Here is a 23,572-nt window from a genome sequence, read left to right on the forward strand (position 1 = left end):
GATAAACCCAGTCCTGTAGACCGCGAAGACACAGCCCCACCAGTCAGGTATTCACGCGCGACGAGGCTCCCGTCCCCCACCGCAACCCGTGCACCGGGTCCACGCTGACCCCCTTCACCGGGGCGGCGAAAGATCTCAGCCGCGACGGTCTCGAGCGCCGGCGAGCGCTCGTCCACCCGGGCCTATAAACTGGCCACGGCTCCTCTCCCCTCGCGTCGCAGAGCCCCAGCCTCGGGATGACGTGGCGTACCGCGACACCACCACACCTCACTCAGCCCCACAGGTCTCCGACCAACCCCTTCTAGAAGCTTCCAAACCCTAGCGCAGGTGGAAGAGCAGCGTGGAGGAGCTCCAGGGATGGCGAAGGCGAGGAAGCAGAAGGGTGACGGTGGCGGTGCGGGCGCAGGCGCCACCGTGCTCCACCAGAAGCTCTGCCTCTCCATCGACATGGAGAACCAGCTGATCTACGGGTGAGCCGCGCCGCAGCTTTAAACGTGCCGAAATAGCTTGCGATCCTCTCCCCTGGTGCGCGCGCCATGACCTTTTGTGCGGGTTTAGCAGTTCTTCTGTGCTGTTTAGCGGGTGATGGGTCGAGGCGCGAGGATTAGGGTTTGGAGCTCGAGGTGGAGCAGGGAGTTTATGCTGCGAGCGTTTGCGTTTTGTTTGTTGGAGTTCAAATGCTTTGTCTGATTTTTGTAGGACACATGACTCAATTTGTTTGCTGTTAATCATTTATCGGATTTGATAGTGCAATGTCATTGCTGGTTACTGACTGAAGTTGATGCTACTGCCTGAGTAGTGAGCTGTACAATGTGATTACTTAATAATGTCTGGTGAAACTTTGCTCGTCTACTTGTGCTTGGCTACTCATTTTGGGCTGTATCGTAATGTCAAATTCTATCAATTGCATTAGTAACTGTTCGTACTTGTGCAACAATTAATTGCCTGCGAGGTCTGAATTTCTGTGAAAGTTCGTTGTAAGCTGATTTAAGGGGTGTTTAGTTCCCCGTAAAATGCAAAATGCCAACTACTTTGGAACGATGGAATGCAAAATGCCAAAATTTTCAGGGTTATGTTTAGTTCCATACAAAATGCAGAATTTATTGCCCTCATGAGGGCCTCTTGAGGCTCTTTTGGGCTTTTTTTTTTAGCCTCTTGAGGCCAAAATCCAAAATGGAGAATAGCCACCTTTTTGCCAAAAATTTTGCATGGTGTTTAGTTCCATTATGCAAAATAATGGACCAAAACCCATTTTTTTTGGGAATAAAGGGGAACTAAACACCCCCTTAACCATGCACATTATGATGCTTTGTGTTATGATGGTTCTGCCTTAGTAACTGATCTGCCCTATGTTTACTGGATTCCTGTAATAGAGGGCGCAAATTACTGGGATGCTGTGCTGAAAGAGCCAATTTGTCATTGTGTAAACCATAAACTGTCTCTGTTGTCATCTTGCTAAACAAGGATCTGCATTTTTTGTAAATCAAACCTTAAGTTATTTTTTGAAACCTGACTGGGATGCATTTGACTATTTGCTGCCGTGCTACATTTTATAGACACTGTAGTATGCTATATCCCTGTGAATTCAGGCCTTTTTGTAAATGCTAGATTTTTTTTTTGAAGTAGTAGTGCTTTGTTTTCACTGTGTTAACAGAAGGTATCTTTTCCTCACACACACCAAAAAAAAAAACAGAAGGTATCTTTAACTTTCTCCATTTGAAATTAGTTCATTTGATTTGAGTAATCTAAGCACAGGGATTGCATTGTCTGTAAACTAATGTATATTTTTTTGAAAATATATACATGTTTGTATTTGTTATTTGTCACTTGTCAGAAAAGTGAGTATAATTCCCTGTAGTTCTTGTTAAGAAAATATTAGTGAATTTAGTAAAGGAGCTGGTGGAAATTGCAACCTTAGCCTTTGATAACTTCAAGTGTTGGCCTATGTGTATCATAGTAGCTTGACATTGTTAGCAAGTCATTATAGTTGTGATTATTCTCCCAGGCAAGTTGCAGGTTAAGTTATTCTGCTAGATTCAACATTTGAATGCACTTTCCACTTTTCCATAGGATTATGCTCTTTAGTTAATGGGGCAAAAGATGCCAACTACACAATTTGGATTGGAAGTAACCTGTTCTTTTGGTGAATTGCATTTAAGCTATGTACAAAGTAACAACATATGAGAACATATACATGCCTTCTGCATTTCGTTCGATGATGTGCTTACTTTTTATTGTGTTACTCATTGATGTCTGGTTTTTTAACAATACAAGGGTATAGGATCACTCAAATAGTTATTAGAGACCAGTCTGGGTGAACTTTTCTCTGTGCTGACAATATGACTATGGGAGGCTGACAACTTGTTTCTGGTCCATTCATTAAGGTACACTGAGATAAAAGTTCTTCTAGCTGAAAACGACACATTTGCTCTACATGCTGACAATATGACAATCAGGAGCATTCTGGTGGATGGTGAAACTGTTGAGTTTGACTATTCCCCTCATTGGAAAAATGAAAGTGATCAACCTAATTGGTCTTCAATATCATGTTTGAAGACTGCTGCTGATGCTGCATGTTCAACGTATACTTCGTCTCTAAATCGAGAAGCTACACCAAATCTTATTGTGTCATCTGAGAGATCAGTTAAGTCAATGACTGAGCAGCAGTTAGATGAAAACAGTGAAAAGCATGAAGAAAACAGTGGAAGGCTTGAAGAACATGGTGCAAAGCCTGTTCAAACTTCCTATGATCAAATTCTTAATGGCTGCAATGGTTCTGCAGTTGAAGAGGGAATAGAAAATTCTGCGGTGGAAGAAGGAAAAGAAAAAGAAAAAGAAAAGGAAAAGGAAAAGGAAGAGGAAAATGGAAATGAGAAGAGCAAGGAAAATGGAAATGAGTCTGAAAATGAAAAGGTAGAATGAATGCTTACACTAATAATACACATTATTTATCAGCTATTTATGTATTAGTAGACATGCACAGACATGATATTTTTGTTAACATATTATAGGTGAAGAACATAAAACTGTTTCACATAGATTATATTTTGGAGAAGGCTGAAACTGGCATTCACTTCGTTGGCAATGTCATGCATAGTAGCAGTCAGATAAGGCGCGCACACTGTTGGTTTCCGTGTGTTGATAGTTCCACACAACGCTGTCCGTAAGTTAAATATATTCTTTCCTGCTTTTGTAAATCCTGGTATAATATTTGCCTTTTCACGTTAATAATTCTCTTTATACCATGTTATGCCCAGATTTGACCTAGAATTTACAGTTAGCACAGATTTCATCGCTGTCAGCAATGGTGACTTGCTTTACCAGGTATGCGTTCAATCTTGATCAAGAGGTCTAGAGAGACAATATTAAATTCCTTGTTTTGGAAGAACTGACTTTTGTGAAGTAACAAGGGGGCTCTTTTAGCTTTAGTGCAATTGGTATTACCGTTCGTGTGTGTAAATGTTAGATGATGTTCTCTTTTTGTACTGTTTCCTGATCTTGGAAGGTCTTTCTCTTTCACATTCTGCTCTTGCTACATCATGCAGGTCTTAAGTAAGGAAGATCCTTCAAAAAAAACTTATGTGTATAAATTGAACACTCCAGTTAGTGCACAGTGGATATCCTTGGTTGTTGGTCCGCTTGAAGTTCTCCCTGACCAAAATGACATAAATGTCTCACACATCTGTTTATCCCCTGCTTTGGCAAAGCTTCAGAACACTATTGCATGTTTCCATGATGCATACAGGTGCTGATCAATCATTTTCTTGTGAAAAGTGCTTAGTTTGTGTTGGTTTTATTAGTATCTGAATAAGCTTCTTTTTTTGATTGATTTCTGAAATTTGCGTTTTGTTTGCAGGTGTTATGAAGACTATCTTGCTGCACCGTTTCCCTTAGGTTTATACAAGCAGATTTTTCTTCCATCTGAAATGACTGTATTACCAGCAAGCTTAGGAGCCTCCACATGCATCTTCAGTTCTGATATCTTGCATGATGAGAAGGTTATAGATCAGGTGCGTGTGTTTCTCTTACTTTACTCCCCCATCCCCTTTGAGGTTGACCAAAAAATTTGACACCATACTTTTTCACGAGATGCGAATGTGTGGCTGCTATAGCATGTGCTTATTGCTTTATCAATTCTGGTAATTCTCTATTTAGCTATTTTTCTTATTAGCTGTTGTTTTTGAGCTCCCCTTGCCCACTGGGAGCATTTAGCATCAGTAATTCTGTTCTGGTATTTTTGTTTTAACCAAGTTAGATTCTCCTGTAGATGCCTGTATGACAGTACATGCTTGTTAACTTGATCAATTAATTTGGTACCTCCAGCAGATACTGTAAATATGTTTGGAATATGTCAAATACTTCTGCATGTTTGTGTGCCTATATTTTCTATTTTTTGTTGTCATGCTTTGGATAGGAGTGCATGAAAATCTGCAATCCATGTGCCTGAATCATGATCTGCTATTACTTTTACTTTTTCTTACTAGGCATTAACCTTGATTCTTTGTATCCCTTTAACTAGTGGCTTGGTAACGCTTTCTACTAGGCATTAACCTTGCTTCTTTGTATTCCCTTAATCAGTGGCTCTTGGTAATGCTTTGGTACCTGTATTCCATTATAGTCAGGAATTATGTTTTTCTTCATAACTTGCACTGACTAACTTGTAAAATAGTTCAGATAATTGGCACAAGAATCAAACTGGCTTATGCCCTTGCAAAGCAATGGTTTGGAATATACACAAGTGCAGAGGAGCCCAATGACGGTAATTATTCTCTAGCTGTTCATTCATGTAGCTATTACTTGTTATTTCATAGGTAAAACACTGTTGCCAAACAATTTCCTGAATGAACAGAATGGCTGTTGGATGGTTTGGCTGGTTTTCTTACTGAGTTATTTATCAAGCGTTACCTTGGGAATAACGAGGCGCGTTATAGGCGTTTCAAGGTTCGTCTTTTGCCAAAAGCATGTGTTATTCTGATTCCTGTTATCGCCTGAATGATCAATTATACGAATATTTTGAATAGCACACCTATAGAATAACTTAGGGCCATTTGGATTTACCATAACGATTTGGCATGAGATTCAATGGGATCATTTGGGTTTGTTTATCATTTTAGTTCTTTTCACGCAGGAGAGCTGTGTGTCTTTGTCCTATAGAGAGAATGGGGGAAGAGCCCTGTACAAAGCAACCTCTCCCAACCTCATGTAGATGTAAAATGAGGTTGAAATACAGCATGAGATGACACGCAGCTCTTCTGCGCCATTCAAGAAAAAAAATACAGTTTGAGAATAATTGCTTGTTAAATCATAATAAGAACAATCAAATGTAGGAGGCCTCACCCTAGAACCCTGTACATGACTAGCAAATAATTTCTGGAGCTTTCTAGCTCCAGCCACCAAAGTATGATATCCTCTGTGAAGAAATGTTGGGCATTGGGCCAGGCACGAGATACATAAAAGTACGTCTATTTCTATGGAAGTCTGTGCACCTAGGATCACAACAGAATTAAACCCTTTTCTTTTTTAGCCTTCTCCATCTTTTGGCTTCCTTTTTTCCACCAATCCCTAAAGCTCTGTTCATTGCATCTTGGCACGGAGCGTCCCAGCCTGGCAAGCAGATTGAACCAAAACTGCCAAGCAAATACACGAACATTTAGGTCAACACACTTCTCTAGATGTGAGTCCCCATTTATTGAATTGCAGCTAAAGGACCTCTAGTGTGTGGCTTGAGTAGCACTTCTTAGTGTTGGAGTATGTGTGTAACAGGCCCATGTGGCTAGGCCCATGAGGCCCATGTATCCCTAATTATATGGCACCCTGGTTAGGGTTAGCCCAACTAATGAGAAACCCTAATTCTAACATGGTATCAGCCTAGGTTTTCCTCCCAGCCGCCTGCAGGCAACCAGCCGCCGCCGCCGGCCGGCCGCCGCCGCCATGGCAGGCCGGGCACCTCCTCCACCTCCTCCTCTTCCCTACCTCCAGCAGTTTCCGGCGCTCCCCTACCCGTCCTGGGCCCGAGCCGCCGCGGGTGGCCAGCCTCGCCCTCCCCTGCAGCAGCCAGCGGGCGCGGACGTCGCGGCGCGCGGGGAGGCCGCGATGCACGCGGACGCGCAGCCAGCGGACGCGGCCCGCCCTTCCCTCCTCCTGGCGGCCGTCGCGGGCGCCGAACCAGACGCCGCCGCCGCCGTCGCCGCGGGTGGCCAACCCCGCCCTCCCCTGCAGCAGCCAGCGGGCGCGGACGCCGCGGCGCACGGGGAGGCCGCGATGGCGGCTGCGCGCGCGGCAGCAGCGCGCGGGGCGCACCAGGACCGCACCCCTGTGGACGGAACGCGTGCAGACGCCGCCGAGGACGCCGCGGCCGCCTCTGAGCTCCAGCTGGGCACCAACGACGCCGCCGCCGCAGCAGCCTACGCCCGGGGAGCGGCTGCCGCCATTGCTGCAGGCCTTGGCATGCCCTTGGACATGACCGATCTGCCCAGGACGCTGCTCATAGCCGGAGGCGCCCTGTCCAGGGGGCTTGCTGCCGGCCCGCGTGCAGCTGTGGGCGCAGCCCCCTTCCCTGCACCGCCTCCGCCGCCTGTGATGCATCGTCCGGACTCCACACTCATCGCTGCTCTCGTCACTGCTCGGGCTGCGGCTGCGGAGGGCCGGGCCCGCGTGCGTGAGGCCGCTCTCGCTTGGGAACGCGAGCGCGACGCGGCCGACGCCTTGGCCCGCCAGATCGCCGACGCCGAGCAGTTCCTCGGCCTTCCAGCCTCGCCTGACGTCGGGACCACGTCCTCGGGATCGACTTCGGTCGTCTGGCACGATCCGGCCGACCCCCACGTAGTGCAGCTCCACTACCAGGCAGGGGGCGTCCAAAACATCCGCCTCCTCGTCCCGGTCGTCCTCGAGCCCGAGTCGCCCTCCTACGCTCGCTGGAGGGACTTGGTCCTCCTCACCCTCCGCCGCTACGCCCTCGACGACCACGTCCTCCTCGACACCGCGGGGGCGGTCCCGACCCCCTCGTGGCTTCGCCTCGACAGCGTCGTCCTGTCCTGGATTCTGGGGACGATCTCCCTGGACCTCCACGACCTCGTCCGCAACACCCCGAGCGCTCGCGGGGCCTGGCTAGCACTCGAGGGCCAGTTCCTGGGCAACGCCGAAGCCCGGGCTCTGCGGCTCGACGCGAGCTTCCGCACCTTCGTCCAGGGCGACCTCTCCGTCAGCGAGTACTGCCGCCAGATGAAGGGTATGGCGGACTCCCTCGGCGACCTCGGCTGGCCCGTGGAGGACCGCATCTTGGTCCTCAACGTTCTCCGCGGGCTCAGTGACCGCTACTCCTACCTCCGGACGTGGATCACCAGGCAGCGGCCCTTCCCCACCTTCCTGCAGGTCCGTGACGACCTTGTCATGGAGGAGCTTACTCAGGGCCTACAGCCTGGGTCCACCTCCGCTTCGGGGTCCTCGTCGTCCTCCTCGACTGCTCTCGCTGCCACTCCTCCACCTCGTCTCGCCGCCCCACCACAGTCGTCACTTCTGGGTCCTCTTCCCCCCGGGCCGAGCGGGGGTGGGGGGGGCCGTGGCGGTCGCCGTCGTCGTGGTGGGGGACGTGGAGCAGGTCGTGGGGGCAACACGACGCCGCTGCCACCTCCACGAGGTGCACCCTGGCCATCCTACAACCACCCATGGTCAGGGCGCATCTCCATGTGGCCGTTCCAGGCTTCCGGTGGCGAGCCTCGCCCGCCGGCAGCCATGCTCGCGGGTGCTCCCCCGGGGTTCCCCTCAGTGACCCCGTGGGCGGCCCCGTTCCCCGCGTTCTCGTGGGCTACTCCACCGACGCCCTTGCCCGGGTCCGCCGGCTGGGACCAGGCGGCCTTGGCGCACTCCTTCAGCACCATGGCCCTGACACCTCCAGTCGGGCCGGAGTGGGTCGCCGACTCTGGGGCTACTTACCACACCACTCCTAACCCCGGTATACTTTCTTCTGTTCGCCCTCCTTCTCCATCTCTCCCTTCGTCCATTATGGTCGCTAATGGGTCTTGTCTTCCTGTCACCTCTGTGGGTGCTGCCGGCCCCCATGGTTCCTTTCGTCTTCCTGATGTTCTTGTTGCTCCTTCTATGGTTCACAATCTTCTTTCTATTCGTCGTTTTACAGCTGACAACTCTTGTTCTGTGGAGTTTGACTCTTCTGGTCTTACTGTGAAGGATTTGGCTTCCCGGCGTCCTCTGCTCCGATGTGACAGCACGGGGCCCCTTTACACTCTTCGCTTTCCGGCTTCTGCCTCGCCTCCTTCGCCGGTTTTGTCAGCTGCCTTCACCACCACTACCTCCACTACTTGGCACCGGCGTCTCGGCCATCCTGGACGTGATGCTTTGATGCAGCTTAGTCGTAGTTCCGATATTCGATGTACTCGGGCTCACGATGAGCATTTGTGTCATGCGTGCCAACTGGGCCGTCATGTTCGTCTTCCTTTTTCTAGTTCTTCTTCTCATGCGGCCCGCATTTTTGATCTTGTACATTGTGACTTATGGACCTCTCCTGTCATCAGTATTTCTGGATACAAGTACTATCTTGTGGTGGTGGATGATTATTCTCATTATTCCTGGACTTTTCCTTTACGTGCAAAGTCTGATGCTTTCCCCGCGCTTGTCCACTTTTTCGCTTGGGTGTCCACACAGTTCGGCCTCACTATCAAGGCTGTCCAGTGTGACAATGGTCGGGAGTTCGACAACTCCACCTCCCGCGCCTTCTTTCTCTCACACGGTGTCCAGCTGCGCATGTCTTGCCCGTATACCTCCTCTCAAAACGGCAAGGCTGAGCGCATGATTCGCACCACCAACGACACCGTGCGCACTCTCCTGCTCCAGGCCTCTCTTCCTGCTCGCTTCTGGGCCGAGAGCTTGCACACCTCCACTTACCTCCTTAACCGCCTTCCTTCCGCTGCTTGTCCAGCTCCCACACCCCACCACGCTCTCTTTGGTACCCCTCCTCGCTATGATCACCTTCGAGTCTTTGGGTGTGCGTGTTACCCCAACACCACCGCCACCGCTCCTCACAAGCTGGCACCCCGTTCGACTCTCTGTGTCTTCCTTGGGTACTCCCCGGATCACAAGGGGTATCGATGCTACGACCTTACCTCTCGTCGAGTCCTCATATCTCGCCATGTGGTGTTCGACGAGTCGATCTTCCCCTTTTCCACCACTACCACTCCTGCTTCCACCTCGGAGCATGACCTCTCCTCTGTGTTTCCTACTGACCCGGTGGTCGAGCCACCTTTTCCGGTGTTTCCTGCAGGTACTGCTACGTCGCCTGTCGTCCGTGACACCTCGGGGCCTCTACCCTGCCCGGGTCCCGAGGTGTCACCTTCCGGCCCGGCCCCTGCGCCTGACGCGGGTCCCGGGTCGGCACCTTCGACATCGGCCCCACCGGTACGCTTCGCCCAGCCGGTGCGTGTCTACCAGCGACGTGCTCCCGACGTGGGGTCGGTACCTTCGACACCAGCCCCACCGGCACGTTTCGCCCAGCCGGTGCGCGTCTACCAGCGACGTGCCCGGCTGGCGCCGCTGCCTCCGGCGGCGCCGGTGGCCCCCTCTTCGCTGGGGTCACCTGCGCCATCGGCGACGTCTTCCCCGCCGGCGACACCGACCCCGCCGCCGCGGCACCCTGCTACTCGGGCCGTGACGCCGGTGTACCACCCACCGCTCCTTCACCGACACCCGCGTCATGTTCACCCGATGGTGACGCGACACGCGGCTGGGACCCTGCAGCCCCGGGCTCTTGCGGCGATGCCTGGGGACTCGCAGGTCTCACCGGTACCCTCTTCCGTCCGCGAGGCCTTGCTGGACCCTCACTGGCGCCGCGCGATGGAAGAGGAGTACGCGGCACTCCTCGCCAACCAGACATGGGATCTGGTGCCACGACCGCCGTCCTCCAACATCGTCACCGGCAAGTGGATCTGGACCCACAAGCGTCGGGCTGACGGCACCCTTGAGCGGTACAAGGCTCGTTGGGTTCTCCGGGGCTTCACTCAGCGGCTCGGTGTCGACTACGACGAGACCTTCAGCCCGGTGGTGAAGCCGGCCACCGTCCGCACGGTGCTCTCGCTGGCTCTCACGCGCGGGTGGCCCGTGCATCAGCTGGACGTCAAGAATGCTTTCCTGCATGGCGTTCTTACTGAGACAGTCTACTGCAGTCAGCCGGCGGGGTTTGTTGACTCTTCTTGTCCAGACATGGTGTGTCGGCTCAAGAAGTCTCTCTACGGCCTCAAGCAGGCCCCCCGGGCGTGGAACCATCGATTTGCTGCTTTTCTGCTGACTCTGGGGTTTGTGGAGGCCAAGTCAGACACCTCTTTGTTCATCTATCACTATGGGGCTGAGACTGCATATCTGTTGCTCTATGTTGATGACATTGTCCTTACAGCCTCCAGTGAATCCCTCCTTCGACGGATCATCGCATCACTGCAGCAGGAGTTCGCTATGAAGGATCTGGGTCAGCTCCACCACTTCCTCGGGGTCACTGTTGAGCCTCACCCTGCTGGATTACTCCTTCACCAGCGGCAGTACACTCTTGACATCCTGGAGAGAGCTGGGATGACTGACTGCAAGCCCTGCTCCACTCCGGTTGACACACAGGGCAAGCTATCGGAGGCTGAGGGTACCCCAGTGACAGATCCCACTGCATATCGGAGTCTTGCCGGGGCACTTCAGTACCTCACCTTCACCCGGCCGGATATCACCTATGCAGTTCAGCAGATCTGTCTTCATATGCATGATCCCCGGGAGCCACACCTCACCGCTCTCAAGCGGATCCTTCGCTACCTCCGCGGCTCCGTCGACTTCGGTCTCCTCCTCCACCGACGGTCGTCCTCCACCGAGCTCGTCGTCTACACTGACGCCGACTGGGCCGGGTGTCCGGACACCCGCCGCTCCACCTCCGGCTACGCCGTCTTCCTAGGCGGCAACCTGGTGTCTTGGTCGTCCAAGCGCCAGCCGGTCGTCTCCCGCTCCAGTGCCGAGGCGGAGTACCGCGCTGTCGCCAACGGCGTGGCTGAGGCTTCCTGGCTCCGGCAGCTCCTCGCCGAGCTCCACAGCCCTCTCTCCCGGAGCGCACTGGTCTACTGCGACAACGTCAGTGCGGTGTACCTCTCCACCAACCCTGTGCAGCACCAGAGGACCAAGCATGTGGAGATCGATCTACACTTCGTTCGGGACCGGGTCGCTGTCGGCGATGTTCGGGTCCTCCATGTCCCGACCACCTCCCAGTTCGCCGACATCTTCACCAAGGGCCTCCCGTCCTCGACCTTCGCCGAGTTCCGCTCCAGCCTCAACATCACCAGTGGCTAGTTGTGTCTGTGGGGGGTCTCGTGTGTGTGATTCTTTTCGAGTCCAGTCTGCAACTCCGCTGCGCCGGTAGTTCAGACTGCGGGGGGGTGTTGGAGTATGTGTGTAACAGGCCCATGTGGCTAGGCCCATGAGGCCCATGTATCCCTAATTATATGGCACCCTGGTTAGGGTTAGCCCAACTAATGAGAAACCCTAATTCTAACACTTAGGTTGTGGGTTCAACTCCTCGTGGGAGCATTTCAGGTTGGGGTTAGAAAAAATGCCCTCATCTGTCCCATGCCAAAGCACAGGTCTAAGGCCCGTCCCCCATTGCGGTTGTTCTCACATGGGCTAGGGTGCCACTGCGTGAGAAGGTTTTCTTGTTAATGCAATGTTTGGGGGCTGTCTTGCCCCCGTATGTTGAGTTTTCTTTTTATTGAGTTGCATGCACTTACAAGTTCAAACCAAAAGCTTAAGCTGATGGGGAAGGTGGGCAATTCACTTTATATTTCAAGATGCCCCCTCACGTGGAGGCTCCCTATGTGGAATAGGAGTAGGCAGCAATTATTTAATTTAATTTAACCAAGATTCGAACTCGAGACCTCTAGCTCATGCACTGACCAGTTTAACTCAAAAGCTTAAGTTTATGGGGAATGTGGGCAATTCATTTAACCTGCAGTCAAGCATTTGTTCTGGACTGCTAGCCATAAGAACACCTTGCATTTGGTTGGAGCCTAAGTTTTGCATAGTTGCTTCCAACAATTACTCTAATAAACATAAAAACTTTATAATACAAAAATGGTTACATTGGATTTGTATTTATAAATACTTTCTAATGGTCATACTTTTGTTGCCACAAATTATATATTATAGAAGAACTAATAGTCAAAGTGTGATCTTGAAGACCACACCAAGTCAAATCATGCCTTATATTCTGGGATGAAGGGGTATATTTTAATAATGCAAAAGGTGCTATGAAGGTAATGATCTTTGTGATGCCATTGTTACGTTAATAATTGATATTTAAGTAGCATTTGGACCAGATAGTTCTTGAGGTAGGTTCCATGCGTGCTCTTCAATTACATATTGGTCAGAAGGGAATAACATTCAGGTATCATTTGGATAGTGGGAAATGGTGGGTGGGGACAGGATACAAGGGGGTGGGTTAAATGACAAATGATCTGAACCATGTTTTGCAACTGGGAATGAGATATACTGTAGCGTAGGGTAATAAGACTCTTATCCCACCAATCTAAAACCAGATGTAGAGGTGGGTTATGGGAGCTGGGCGTCAACCTGCCCCTCCACCCGAGCTCATGATGACACCACTGCATACCACCACTTGATGTGCTCCTGTGCTTGTTGTAGAACCCAGCCCACTTCATCTTGTGCAGGGAGTAGCACACTGCCCATCTCCATAAGGTTTGGTTATCATTGGGCACACTGCTTCATTGGATCCCACCGTTGCCAGGTTTGGGTATCATTGAGCATCGCCCTCCTTCAATGCCTGCTGCAGCTACTGTCCGGTTCCGTTGATCACATACTGTCGGCCACCGCTCCCACAGTTGACCTTGCTGCAGCTTGTGCAGCATGGCCTGCTGGCTTCTGCGCTTATGCCTGCATTAAGTCATGCTCAAGGCTGCATAGGCCCAGTGCTGCTTCTGTGGGTGGATAGTGAGTTTTAATTTGTGGATAGCGAACTTGGATGAGAGTAGTTGAGATCTTGATGGGGGTTTACTTCTTTTTGCTTACCAAAAGGGGTATTTTTGTCTTTTAGATACTCATCCCAATCCCTTACTGATCATTCACACAAAATGAATGGACGACAAATACATATCCTTATCACAATTCGAGTAGTTCATATGCTCTAACTCTACCATATCCCATTCCAATGGTGAATTTAAACGCCACCTTATCATAGGTTTATCGAGGATTGCGTATCAATTTGTGGTTTTCATGTAGCAACAATTTCTTCTGCCATGCATATATACATTCATCAACTAGATCGTTGAATATCATTATTATTTTTATAAGGATTGAATATCACTATTCTTTTGTATTTGTAATAGGCTAACTGCACAGTATGTGAGTCTGATGTTAGTGGTGCAACTGCTTTGAGTTCTACTGCTGCTTCAAGTGATTTATATGGAACTCAAACAGTCGGTTCATATGGGAAAGTTCGATCATTGAAAGCTGTAAGTTTTGAGCATTTCAAGTACACTAGTCTATATATATTCTTCTCTCATTTTTTCTCTTTGATCATGAACAGGTAGCTGTTCTTCAAATGTTGGAAAAACAGATGGGGCCAGACTCCTTTCGGAAGGTATTTTCATCTTTGATACAGCTATTTGTTCTATAGATAACTTTTATCTACATAATTGCAACACTTCGACTAAGCAACTAATCGATGTGGAGAAGTACAGAACTATTCATGATAAGAGTTACCGTGTGTGTGTTTCTCGCTTGTCCTTTTCGGTCTAGGCTCAGAGTATTTTTTTCTCTGTTCTAGTTAGTTCCCTAACTTGTTTTTTTCCCCACTCATGGCTTTGCCCGGAGTGAGGTGGTGATCTTTGTACGGTACCGTTTTTTCCTCTCTTAATACAAAGGTACGCAGCTCTCCTGCGTATTCAAGGAAAAAAAAGGAGTTACTGTGTTTCAGATACTAATCATCCCTTTTTTTTTCATCTATATCCATAGTTGAAAATTCTAGATAATATCTAGGTAGGAGCAAACTACCTATTGGCTGTTTTTTTGTACCTGGTTATTTCTTAATTGAAGATTATCTTATATATATATATTGCTTCTGATAGACTTCAATTTTTCCCAATTTCAGATTCTGCAGGTGATAGTGGCTCCAAATCGTGCCTCTAGAACACTTAGTACGAAAGAGGTATAACAAATTGCAAGCTTTCCCATTCCTCCACCTTTTGTTAGCATTGAGTCTATATGCATATTAATTTAGTATAAGTGTAGAATAGGATGAGATGAGTGCCCTGCAATTATATTCCCTAAAATGTTTGTAGGGATAAAGTAACTTTCATTTGTAATCGAGGTAGAGTTTGTATTGTGGGCTAAAGCTGCTTTTAAGTTGTACTGAGCACTAGCATAGTATTAGCCTATGCTGATGGATGTGGTATGTGGTGTTGTTACTTATGACAGTGTTAATCTATATATATAGATAATCTTCAATTAAGAAATATAGGGTCCTTTATTTCCCTCAGTTACATTGTTGTGTACTAATGTGGTGTTTATGCACTCTGTTATATTAACTATTTATACTGTTGAACAAAACAAATGTAATATGATTAGCTGTAAAATTGACGCAGAATTGAGTTTATTGTTTTACTCCCTCTTATTCAGTTCAGACACCTTGCAAATAAGGTTGGTAACCTTGAACGCCCATTCCTGAAAGAATTTTTTCCACGGTGGGTTGAATCTTGTGGATGTCCAATTATGAGGTATAAAAGAAATTATTTGTTGTTTGCACATATCCAGTTTTGACATTCTTTTATTCATTGTCTCCTTGTACTTAATATCATAATCATTCTGCTTGGAAGATTGGGAATTTCATATAGCAAAAAACGGAATATGATTGAATTAGCCGTTTCAAGGGGTTGCACAGCAAAAGCTACACCCGATCCTGATATTCACACCAATGGTGACACTAGAGAAGGCGATGCTGGATGGCCAGGAATGATGAGTGTACGTGTTCATGAGACTGATGGAGCGTATGATCATCCAGTTCTGCCAATGGCTGGTGAAGCTTTGCAGGTGGTGGAAATACAGTGTCATTCCAGACTAGCAGCAAAGCGCGTTTGGAAGAAAAAGAACACAAAACTTGATGGTTCTGATGACAACATAGATGCCTCTACTCAAGAGAACCGCACAAGGTATATTTCCACTTGTCTTTTATTCATTTTGCCCATTTATTTTATATCTCACTTACATTGCTGACATGTGCAGTGTGGATTCACCTTTGTTGTGGATTAGAGTAGACCCGGAGATGGAATACCTTGCTGAGATCCATTTTCACCAGCCAGTTCAGATGTGGGTGGGTGTTACCAACTTACCATATAAACCTATTTTTTTATTGACTGGCAACAGTCCTGTGTTATCATCTGCATGAAATTGATACTTATTACTGAAGATGGTGTTGCACACATGGAGTAAGTTGATGCTGAATAATTTCTGCTAATTTAGTCTTGGTGGTTTAAGATGTTTAACCATTAACCAGGAGAAAAGTTCTCCCCTACTCTACTTCTTTGATAATGTACCAAATTTTGGTAATGAAGATCCATCTATAAGATGTTCTTGTACATAAATAATTTTCGAGACATCAGGAACACTAGTGGTGGTGTTGGGTTTAAGGAATAGGTTAATCCATCTCATCACTTCCACTTTTTGGTTTGGTTTGTAGAATAGCATGGGTTGATCCACAACCGACCTCACCCTCATTTTTTCCACACCGGTAAAAAACCGAATTTCATTACCGCAGCAACGAAATTACAAAGGTCTTTCAAACCAAGTTCAGCCAAACCAATTCGAAGGACCGAAACACAAGAAATAAAAAACGGTACTGAGGCCTAGGAACACCAAGGGCACCTATCCAAAGCACAAGAAAACACGCCAGCAACAACACTGCTGCAGCACAGACCACAAGATAGATGTTCTTGAGCGACTAAACTACGGCTAGACATATCTCTAGAGCCCAAATACAGCAAACTCTAGAAAGACTTCAGAGATGTCAACACTTATGAGTATCAACCATCATAAGGCACCATCTGTTGTCCTGCACCCATCTGAATGCCTTGATTGTGGAAGAACAATGCCGCCGACTTCACCACAGCTGCGCCTTGGATAACCTGAGCCTGCATATCCTCCTTCAGCTCATAAACAGTTATTATTAGTATAAGCACGAGGAATGGAGAAATCCACCAAAATTCATGGAATGAACTCATGATGCACCACCTCATCTAGGATGCCATGGTAACTCAAACCAAACACCCTCTAAATTAGTCTCTTTGAGACTTAAATTTTAATCTTCATACCTACTTCTGGAAAGTATTGTGATACATTCCTGAGCTTTTCTCATGACTACTATTAGAGATTCCGAGTTGATGCGCCCCTGATTCGTATCACATCCAGTTTTCTTAAGGTGTTACCTAGTCATCGTCTAGGTGATGAGGCACACTCGCGGGGCCAAGGTTTCCCTGAAGCCTACCCAAAGGGAGGGGAGGGACCATGGAGAGGAAATTGACTAAGGGACAGTCATTGGCACATCTCTCCCTCCTCACACTGGAAGGGGTCGGTGGCAGGCCTCAAATTGGATTTTCTTTGGGGGGTGGAGAATCATGGTTGGTGGGGCTGCAGTGGTTTTTGGGGTGATAGGGCTTAATGTAGCTTCATTTTGTCCCCCCTGTCTGATTCATTCATTTTTTTATATGTTTTCTGCCAGATCAATCAGTTGGAGAAAGACAAAGATGTTATATCTCAATCGCAGGCAATATCTGTCCTGGAGAAATTACCTCAGCTGTCTTTTGCTGTGATTAATGCCCTCAATAATTTCCTAAATGACACAAAGGTATTTTAAGTTTCCAAAAATAATGCTTATTGAAATCTTATAATTCAAGGTTATTGAGTAACTGATTAATTAAATCAGGCCTTCTGGAGAGTTAGAATTGAAGCAGCATATGCACTAGCTGTTACATCATCTGAGGTATGTTTCTTTAATGTTTGCTACTCTTTCTCAGCCATATTTTATTGCTTTACGTATTCAGAGAGATTTCGGTTTCGAGATACCTGAATAACCAATACTTTACACATTGTTAGTTTGAGAAAAAAAACTTTGTGCAATGTTAGTAGTTAACTATCTTCTGTATCAGATTATTCTTTTGCGGAAAGGGCCAACTGAATTTGCTTGGGACAATTTTTTTTTTGCTTCTGCTGTATTTGTGAATGAATGGGCTGTAATATAGGCTCTTTTGAGTTTTACTTAAGGAGATTCGTGGTATGAGCTGTCCAACAAAGTAGTTTCTCCTTCATTTGAAGATTTTCTTGCATTTCCTAGTGGATTCCAGTATTGTGATGGAAATCAAAGGGAAACAAAGCAGATGCGAAAGTATTTCACATAAAAGCTCTATCTGAAGTGGTACAGAATAAATGAATAATAAAAAAAGGAAGAATAAAAATAAAATTGAAAATAATGTGTCAGGAAAGTCTCCTTGCTCTTGTATTTTGTTACCTTTCTTTTGCTGCTCCAGCAAGTCATTGATTGACATTACTGAAGCATATTAACATGCATTGCCTTATAAATTTTATGTTGTGCTGTATGCCTTTGTTTCACACCGTTCAACAATAAAAGTGGGATATTTGGCAGATCTTACTTCTTGCCGCTTTTCTAACTCGCTTGGATGCATTCTATTTACACAAGTATCTTACATGAGTTTATTTTGCTTCATTCAGGCAACTGATTTAGCTGGGTTGCTTCATCTGGTTAAGTTCTATAAAAGCCGCCGCTTTGATGCAGATATTGGAATGCCCAGGTCAAGATCTGCACGTGCATAACTTGTTTTCCTTGTTGCAAGCTGTTGTGTGTCATTGTTCCTTTTTTTTGTTCTTAATAAGATTAATTCAAGTATCCTTCTGTTTTACTTATAGGCCAAACGACTTTCATGATGTCCCAGAGTACTTTGTTCTTGAGGTAATGCTTTGAGGTAGGAATTGTTATGTGAGTACGAATGGCCAAATAATCTATAGGGCACTATTAAAACATTTCATGTGTTAGGAACTGTTTGTCTCAGTTTGTGATATGCACATTTGAATAAAACAATGTACAACTCTTTTGGGTAATACAAGAATGGTGGGAAATGTTACAATGCATTTCTACAATCCATTATAGAATGCTGTGGCATTCAAATATAAAATGGCTGTTATTACACATTCTAGCAAGCCACCACTAGCCCTTTACATACCCAGATTGTTATGAGTACCTGTACTTTTAACTTGCAATACCATTCAGTTGTCATTATTTTCTGAATAAGATATGGAATACTTGAAATAATTAGTGCGGCAGTTATTGAAATCAGTGCTCATATCATCACTCAGTCAAACTATACTATATATGGCTGAATGTACAAGGCATATATTTGCCTTGAGTGTACATACCAGCTCACCTAGTGGCCTTATAATCTTATATGTGACAGTCTGTTAAATCTTTATTGTTTATCTTTAGAGTAATTAGGAACTGAGTTGGCAAATGGAGATGTTCAACATAAGAGCGCCCAAATCTGATACACAAGGACATTTGTACTTTCTTTTTTGTTTCCTCAACCTTATGTTCGAGCATTTCATTGTTTGCAAAAGCAAACTTTGAGCAATTTGGATTTGCTTGTAGCTGATCGAGCTAGTAATTCAGTTACTGAAGCCATTATGGTTTGTATCATACAAGCACTAATGGTATATAGTTTTTTCCTTTTGTTAGGCAATCCCCCATGCGGTAGCTCTTGTTAGATCATCGGACAAGAATAGCCCAAAAGGAGCCATTGAGTTTATTCTTCAGCTACTGAAGGTTGCTGCTGCTCTCTGGTTTACATTTTATTTACTTGTCATCTGCTTTCCTGTAACCATATTACTTATTTTTGTAGACTATGGAGTAATTATTATTCTTTATTCATGATCATTTAGTGTATATGCTCATTGCTTTACTAATTCCCTAGGCAGCAATTACAATGTTTATGCTAATAAGTTTTGCATATTTTGTGTCCCATTTTTCAGTACAATGATAACAACGGGAATATTTACTCTGATGTGTACTGGCTATCTGCAATGGTCCAGGCAATAGGCGAACTGGAATTTGGCCAGCAGGTCTGTATGGATGCATATTATATAGTAAAATATGACCTATATTCATTGGTAGATGCATTCCAACAAATCAGTTCATGCTTGGTGGGAACAAAATGATTGGATATGATTAGTTATGAACGTACATGTCCGCCTTCATGGAATAGCTAGTCCATTCAACATAGTGTTTTCGGGGTTAACTACACTGAATTGTTTTGTATACCTATTTGCTGGTCTAAAGCTTCATTCAAAATGTTGAAATTTACAGTGATGACTTGTCTGCATGATGTTAAGGAAATTGGTCTGATAAGAGTGGATCCTGTCCTGACCCAATGCTTCTTTTCAAAGTGGAGTGAATTTTAAGACTTGCTTTTTTTCACGTACAGAAAGTGAAATAAAACCATTTTTGTGTGTGTGTGTGTGTGTGTGGGGGGGGGGGGGGGGGGGGGCGGGGGGTGTTGATGCTCTTGTAGTGTTGTTCATGAATTTCATTTAAGGCATTTATGATTGTACACCAAATGAGATCGACCTTTTCTGCAGGGCATGGGCTTCCTATCCTCCCTTCTCAAGCGAATTGATCGGCTCTTGCAATTTGACAAGTCTGTGGACCTTCCCAACAAGTGTTATTTATTTACATGTCATCCTGTTCTGAAAGCTGGTAATAATTGGCCTGAAAACCTTTGTGCAGCTTTATGCCTGGTTATAACGGGGTCTTGACTGTCAGCTGCATTCGTACCCTTGCACGAATAGCTAGGAGGGTGTCATCTTCTGTCTGTCTTGTAAGAAAGTTCACGTTCCCATCACTCTTCTCCACCTTGTCCATAAGCTGTGTTGTGCTCTGCATTGTGCATATCACATTCATGCATAACCTCTCATTACTGCAGGATCGCATTTGTGATTTGATTGCCCCTTTCCGTGACATGGACAAACCATGGAAAGTTCGAATTGAAGCTAGCAGGGTTCTTATTGATCTTGAGTTACACCATAAAGGACTTGATGCAGCTCTTTTGTTGTTCTTGAAATATGTAGATGAAGAAAAGTCTTTGCGAGGTTGGATTGCTAGAATACTTTTAGCTTGTTTTGTATGCTTTGCTATCTTCTGACATGGAAGCTGTTGCAGGAGCAACAAAGTTGGCTGTTCATGTCTTGCGTATATGTCAAGCAAGTATTGTTCCTTACGCCAATGATCAAATAAATTTGACAACTCTAATCGGTCTTCTTCATCTGCTTGCTGGCACAAAGGCATACAATAACGTATTTCTTCGTCATCATGTGTTCTGTATATTGCAAGTTGCCGCTGGAAGGTTAGCGAATTTGTTATTGCACATGTATTCATTATTTTCTTTCATCAATCACTTGTTGTTGCATTGACCTTTGCATATCAACACAAGGCTTTCTTTCTAATTCAACTATTGTACTGTTATGAAAAATATTTTAGAACTTTCATGTTTTCAGTTTGAAAATGGGGACATGAACTTGCATGCTTTTCTACTAAAGACCCATGTATCCTTGACATTCCCCCTGATTGGAATCATTCTGCTAACTGAATCCTTGACATTCGTACTGATTTTATCAGTTCCAGCATACACCCTGTAAGGACAATGTCCACCACCTCAATACACATGTATTCAAAGTACTTGGGAGATAGAAAATCACATATTTCAGTAGTATATTCTCTCTGCCCAGAAAATAATGCAATTCTAGCACACTACCAAGTTAAAGCACCTTGAGCGGGTTTGACTAATTTGGTTAAACTTTAGATACTTCAATAAAGAATGCACCTAGAATTGCATTCTTTTTGAGATGGAGGTAGTCTCAATTTTGGGTTACGTATGACCCAACTAAAACAAATTTTCTCCATTTTTTACTTCCACCATGCCAAGCATGAGTCCATGTGGGTACTTTGTGCTAATTTTTCTCTCATATGGACATTTTCATTCAGGTCCCCAACATTATTTGGTGTTCCAAAGATCGTCACATCCCCTCCGGTGGTCAAGGACATATGTAGTGATCAGCACACTAAAGCTGATTCCTCGATTCCTCAGCCATCAAAGCCTCAGGAACCTTCCACTAGCACTCCTAGTGTCCGGGAGGTCTTACCTACGTCTGGACCTACTAAAGATGCTGATAATATATCTAACTGCAGCGAAAGAAGGAATGTGGTCAAAATTAGGGTGAAGCTTACTGCGTCTTCCAGTAAAGCATCTGATGCTGACCACAGAGGCCATTCTCATGGTGGAAGAAATGAAAATGAACCAGGTCCATGTAGCTCAATGTCAGTGGATGCCCCCATGGTTGGGGCAGCAAATGAACCATTAAATGTAAGCAATCATAACATTGAGGAACAGAACTCATGTCATGACCGTGAATCAAGGATGTCCGCAAGTGTTAGCAATGCTAAGCTAATGGACAGGCATGACATTAACAAGGAGCTACAGTGTACTGCTGATTCAAGGCTGGATGCTCTTCCCAAGGATCAGTTCTCTCCTGCCGTTAATCCGCCAGAAGTTTTAGACAAGCCTGGCAGTCAGCTTGAAGGTGTCTCCACCAGCTATGATGGAAACCAAGCTCCAGAATCTGTGAACGGAGTGGAAATGAAAGAGAGAAAGAAAAAAGACAAGAAAGATAAAAAGCGGAAACGTGATGAAAAACGAGATAAGAAAGATGACCCAGAGTATCTAGAGAAAAAGCGACTTAAGAAGGAGAAGAAGAAAATGGAGAAAGAGTTGGCCAGAAAGCAGCTAGAGGGTGCAGGAAGAGCTATCCCTGAACAGCGGAAAACAGTGAAACCTTCAGGTTCACAGGAAGTTTTGCCTGCAAGGCCACCAGCTCCAGTGCTAAGTGCTGAACCAGCTCCTGTTCGGAGCTCTGAACCTCAGGTATCAAGCAAGGAAACAACTGTAGATACTGCACGTACAGCAGCCAAACCACGGATAAAGATCAAAGTCAAGCCCTTGGTAAGAAAACCTGAAGGGAACTAGAAAATATTGTAGAATTGTGGTCAGGCTGCTACCATTTGTAAGGATTACTGTACAGCAGGAAAAAATGCGGGTATGTTGTAGGTTGTACCATGAGTAGCCAGTTTTTTCGTGAATGGCTGATGTATCCTGTAAAAAAAACATTGCTCTGCCCTAGTAATTTCTGGGGTAATTGAAATCTGAGTTCTAGGGTAGTCCATGTTCTGTGCTGCTGTTGCTTTATCACCTCAGCACTTATTATCTCACAGGTTTGTGGCGTTTGTTTTATTTGCTGGGTCTTAAAACTAAAAGTGAAGGATCTCTGTGCTCAATTTGTAGCTGTTGATGTGTTCATTTCAGATTTGAGAAGGCTTGATGGATTTAACTGCTGAGTTTGCGCTAACATTCTCTCTTTGCTGTGCTCAATCCTATAGCAAGTGCTAGTGTGCTACTTAACGTTTAAGCTTGTTACACTGGTTCTCTGTCTTTTCCGCAGATTTTGCTGATGAGGTCAACACACACAACGCTGGCCGCGAGCCAGCCTTGCTCCTTGTTTGCCCTTATAATCGGAGGATTATGGTACAATCCTTTGCATATTCTGAGAACAAGATATGATGACTTGTTGAATTCTTGATTGATCTAGCTAGAGGATACTTGCCTGGCACTGGTATATTCCTCGATCCACAAGCATTTGTTCTTCTATAATGCGAGGTATCCTGTTTGCTTAGTTGATAAGGCATGGTTGAAAAAATATTGTTCGCTGATTTATTGTGAGAAAAAAAACATTGACAGATTCGGTAGATAATTTCAAGCGAACAAACTTTGCACGCTATAGTACTAGAGGAGTTGGAGCCATAAATCGTGACTTCTCTCAGCTCTTAGTTCATTTGACAGGACTACAGTGCGAGCTCAAGCCATAAGAAGCCTAGCCGAACATGCACATAGTACTGGGCAAACACACCCTGTTCTTCAACGCATTTAAGTTATCTTTTGTGTAGAAACTTGCTATAAAAATCATGGGTTAGAACTAAACAATAATCTTTTTTCTCCCTTGGAAACTATATTTACAAACTTTGCATTATGAGTGCTCTAATGTGGGACCTGTTTTTGTAACTCTGTCCTAAGATGAAAGGTGGAGGTGTGAGAGCAACCAAAGAAATGTTATAGGAACTTTAATTTTATGAAGCGAATTCATGGTGGAGTTTTATATATAGACACTCAAAAAAGTATCACATTTGATATATCTCAAGAAAAAAGCTAATATAAAAGGTGGATAACAAAATATAAAACGATGTGGAGCAGATTTTGTAAACACAGTCCTAAAATATCACCTTTGATATATCTCAAAGAAAAAGCAAGTATAAAAGGTGAATAATAAAATTATAAAATGACGTGGAGCAGATTTTGTGAACCAGTTGTAAACAGCCTATAGGAGGGCAGCAGGATCTTGTAGCCGTGGGCCCAGTCTGACAGTT

At 45.7% G+C, this 23,572-nt stretch overlaps 1 protein-coding gene across 1 annotated transcript; it reads left to right on the top strand.

Moving 5' to 3' along the window:
* Positions 23-22,482, top strand: LOC8055807 (transcription initiation factor TFIID subunit 2). Its single transcript, XM_002460152.2, has 25 exons — positions 23-470; positions 2,385-2,913; positions 3,012-3,163; positions 3,258-3,324; positions 3,546-3,745; positions 3,857-4,010; positions 4,675-4,759; positions 4,850-4,941; positions 13,371-13,496; positions 13,571-13,624; positions 14,135-14,191; positions 14,662-14,759; positions 14,859-15,191; positions 15,265-15,352; positions 16,757-16,882; positions 16,961-17,017; positions 17,764-17,843; positions 17,959-18,001; positions 18,782-18,868; positions 19,075-19,164; positions 19,681-19,739; positions 19,829-19,919; positions 20,025-20,190; positions 20,261-20,444; positions 21,083-22,482. The coding sequence occupies exons 1-25, from the start codon at positions 358-360 to the stop codon at positions 22,119-22,121; spliced, it is 4,170 nt and encodes a 1,389-aa protein (XP_002460197.2). The 5' UTR covers positions 23-357; the 3' UTR covers positions 22,122-22,482.

The sequence above is a fragment of the Sorghum bicolor genome, chromosome 2, assembly GCF_000003195.3.
Source record: "Sorghum bicolor cultivar BTx623 chromosome 2, Sorghum_bicolor_NCBIv3, whole genome shotgun sequence".
NCBI lineage: Eukaryota > Viridiplantae > Streptophyta > Magnoliopsida > Poales > Poaceae > Sorghum > Sorghum bicolor.

Excerpts from the sequence above, each read along its gene's own strand:
- LOC8055807 (XM_002460152.2), top strand. The coding sequence starts at position 358 with ATGGCGAAGGCGAGGAAGCAGAAGGGTGACGGTGGCGGTGCGGGCGCA. Across the intron at positions 14,760-14,858 it reads TGTGGATGTCCAATTATGAG|ATTGGGAATTTCATATAGCA; the intron begins GTATAAAAGAAA and ends TCTGCTTGGAAG. Across the intron at positions 19,740-19,828 it reads CGGCTCTTGCAATTTGACAA|CTTTATGCCTGGTTATAACG; the intron begins GTCTGTGGACCT and ends ACCTTTGTGCAG.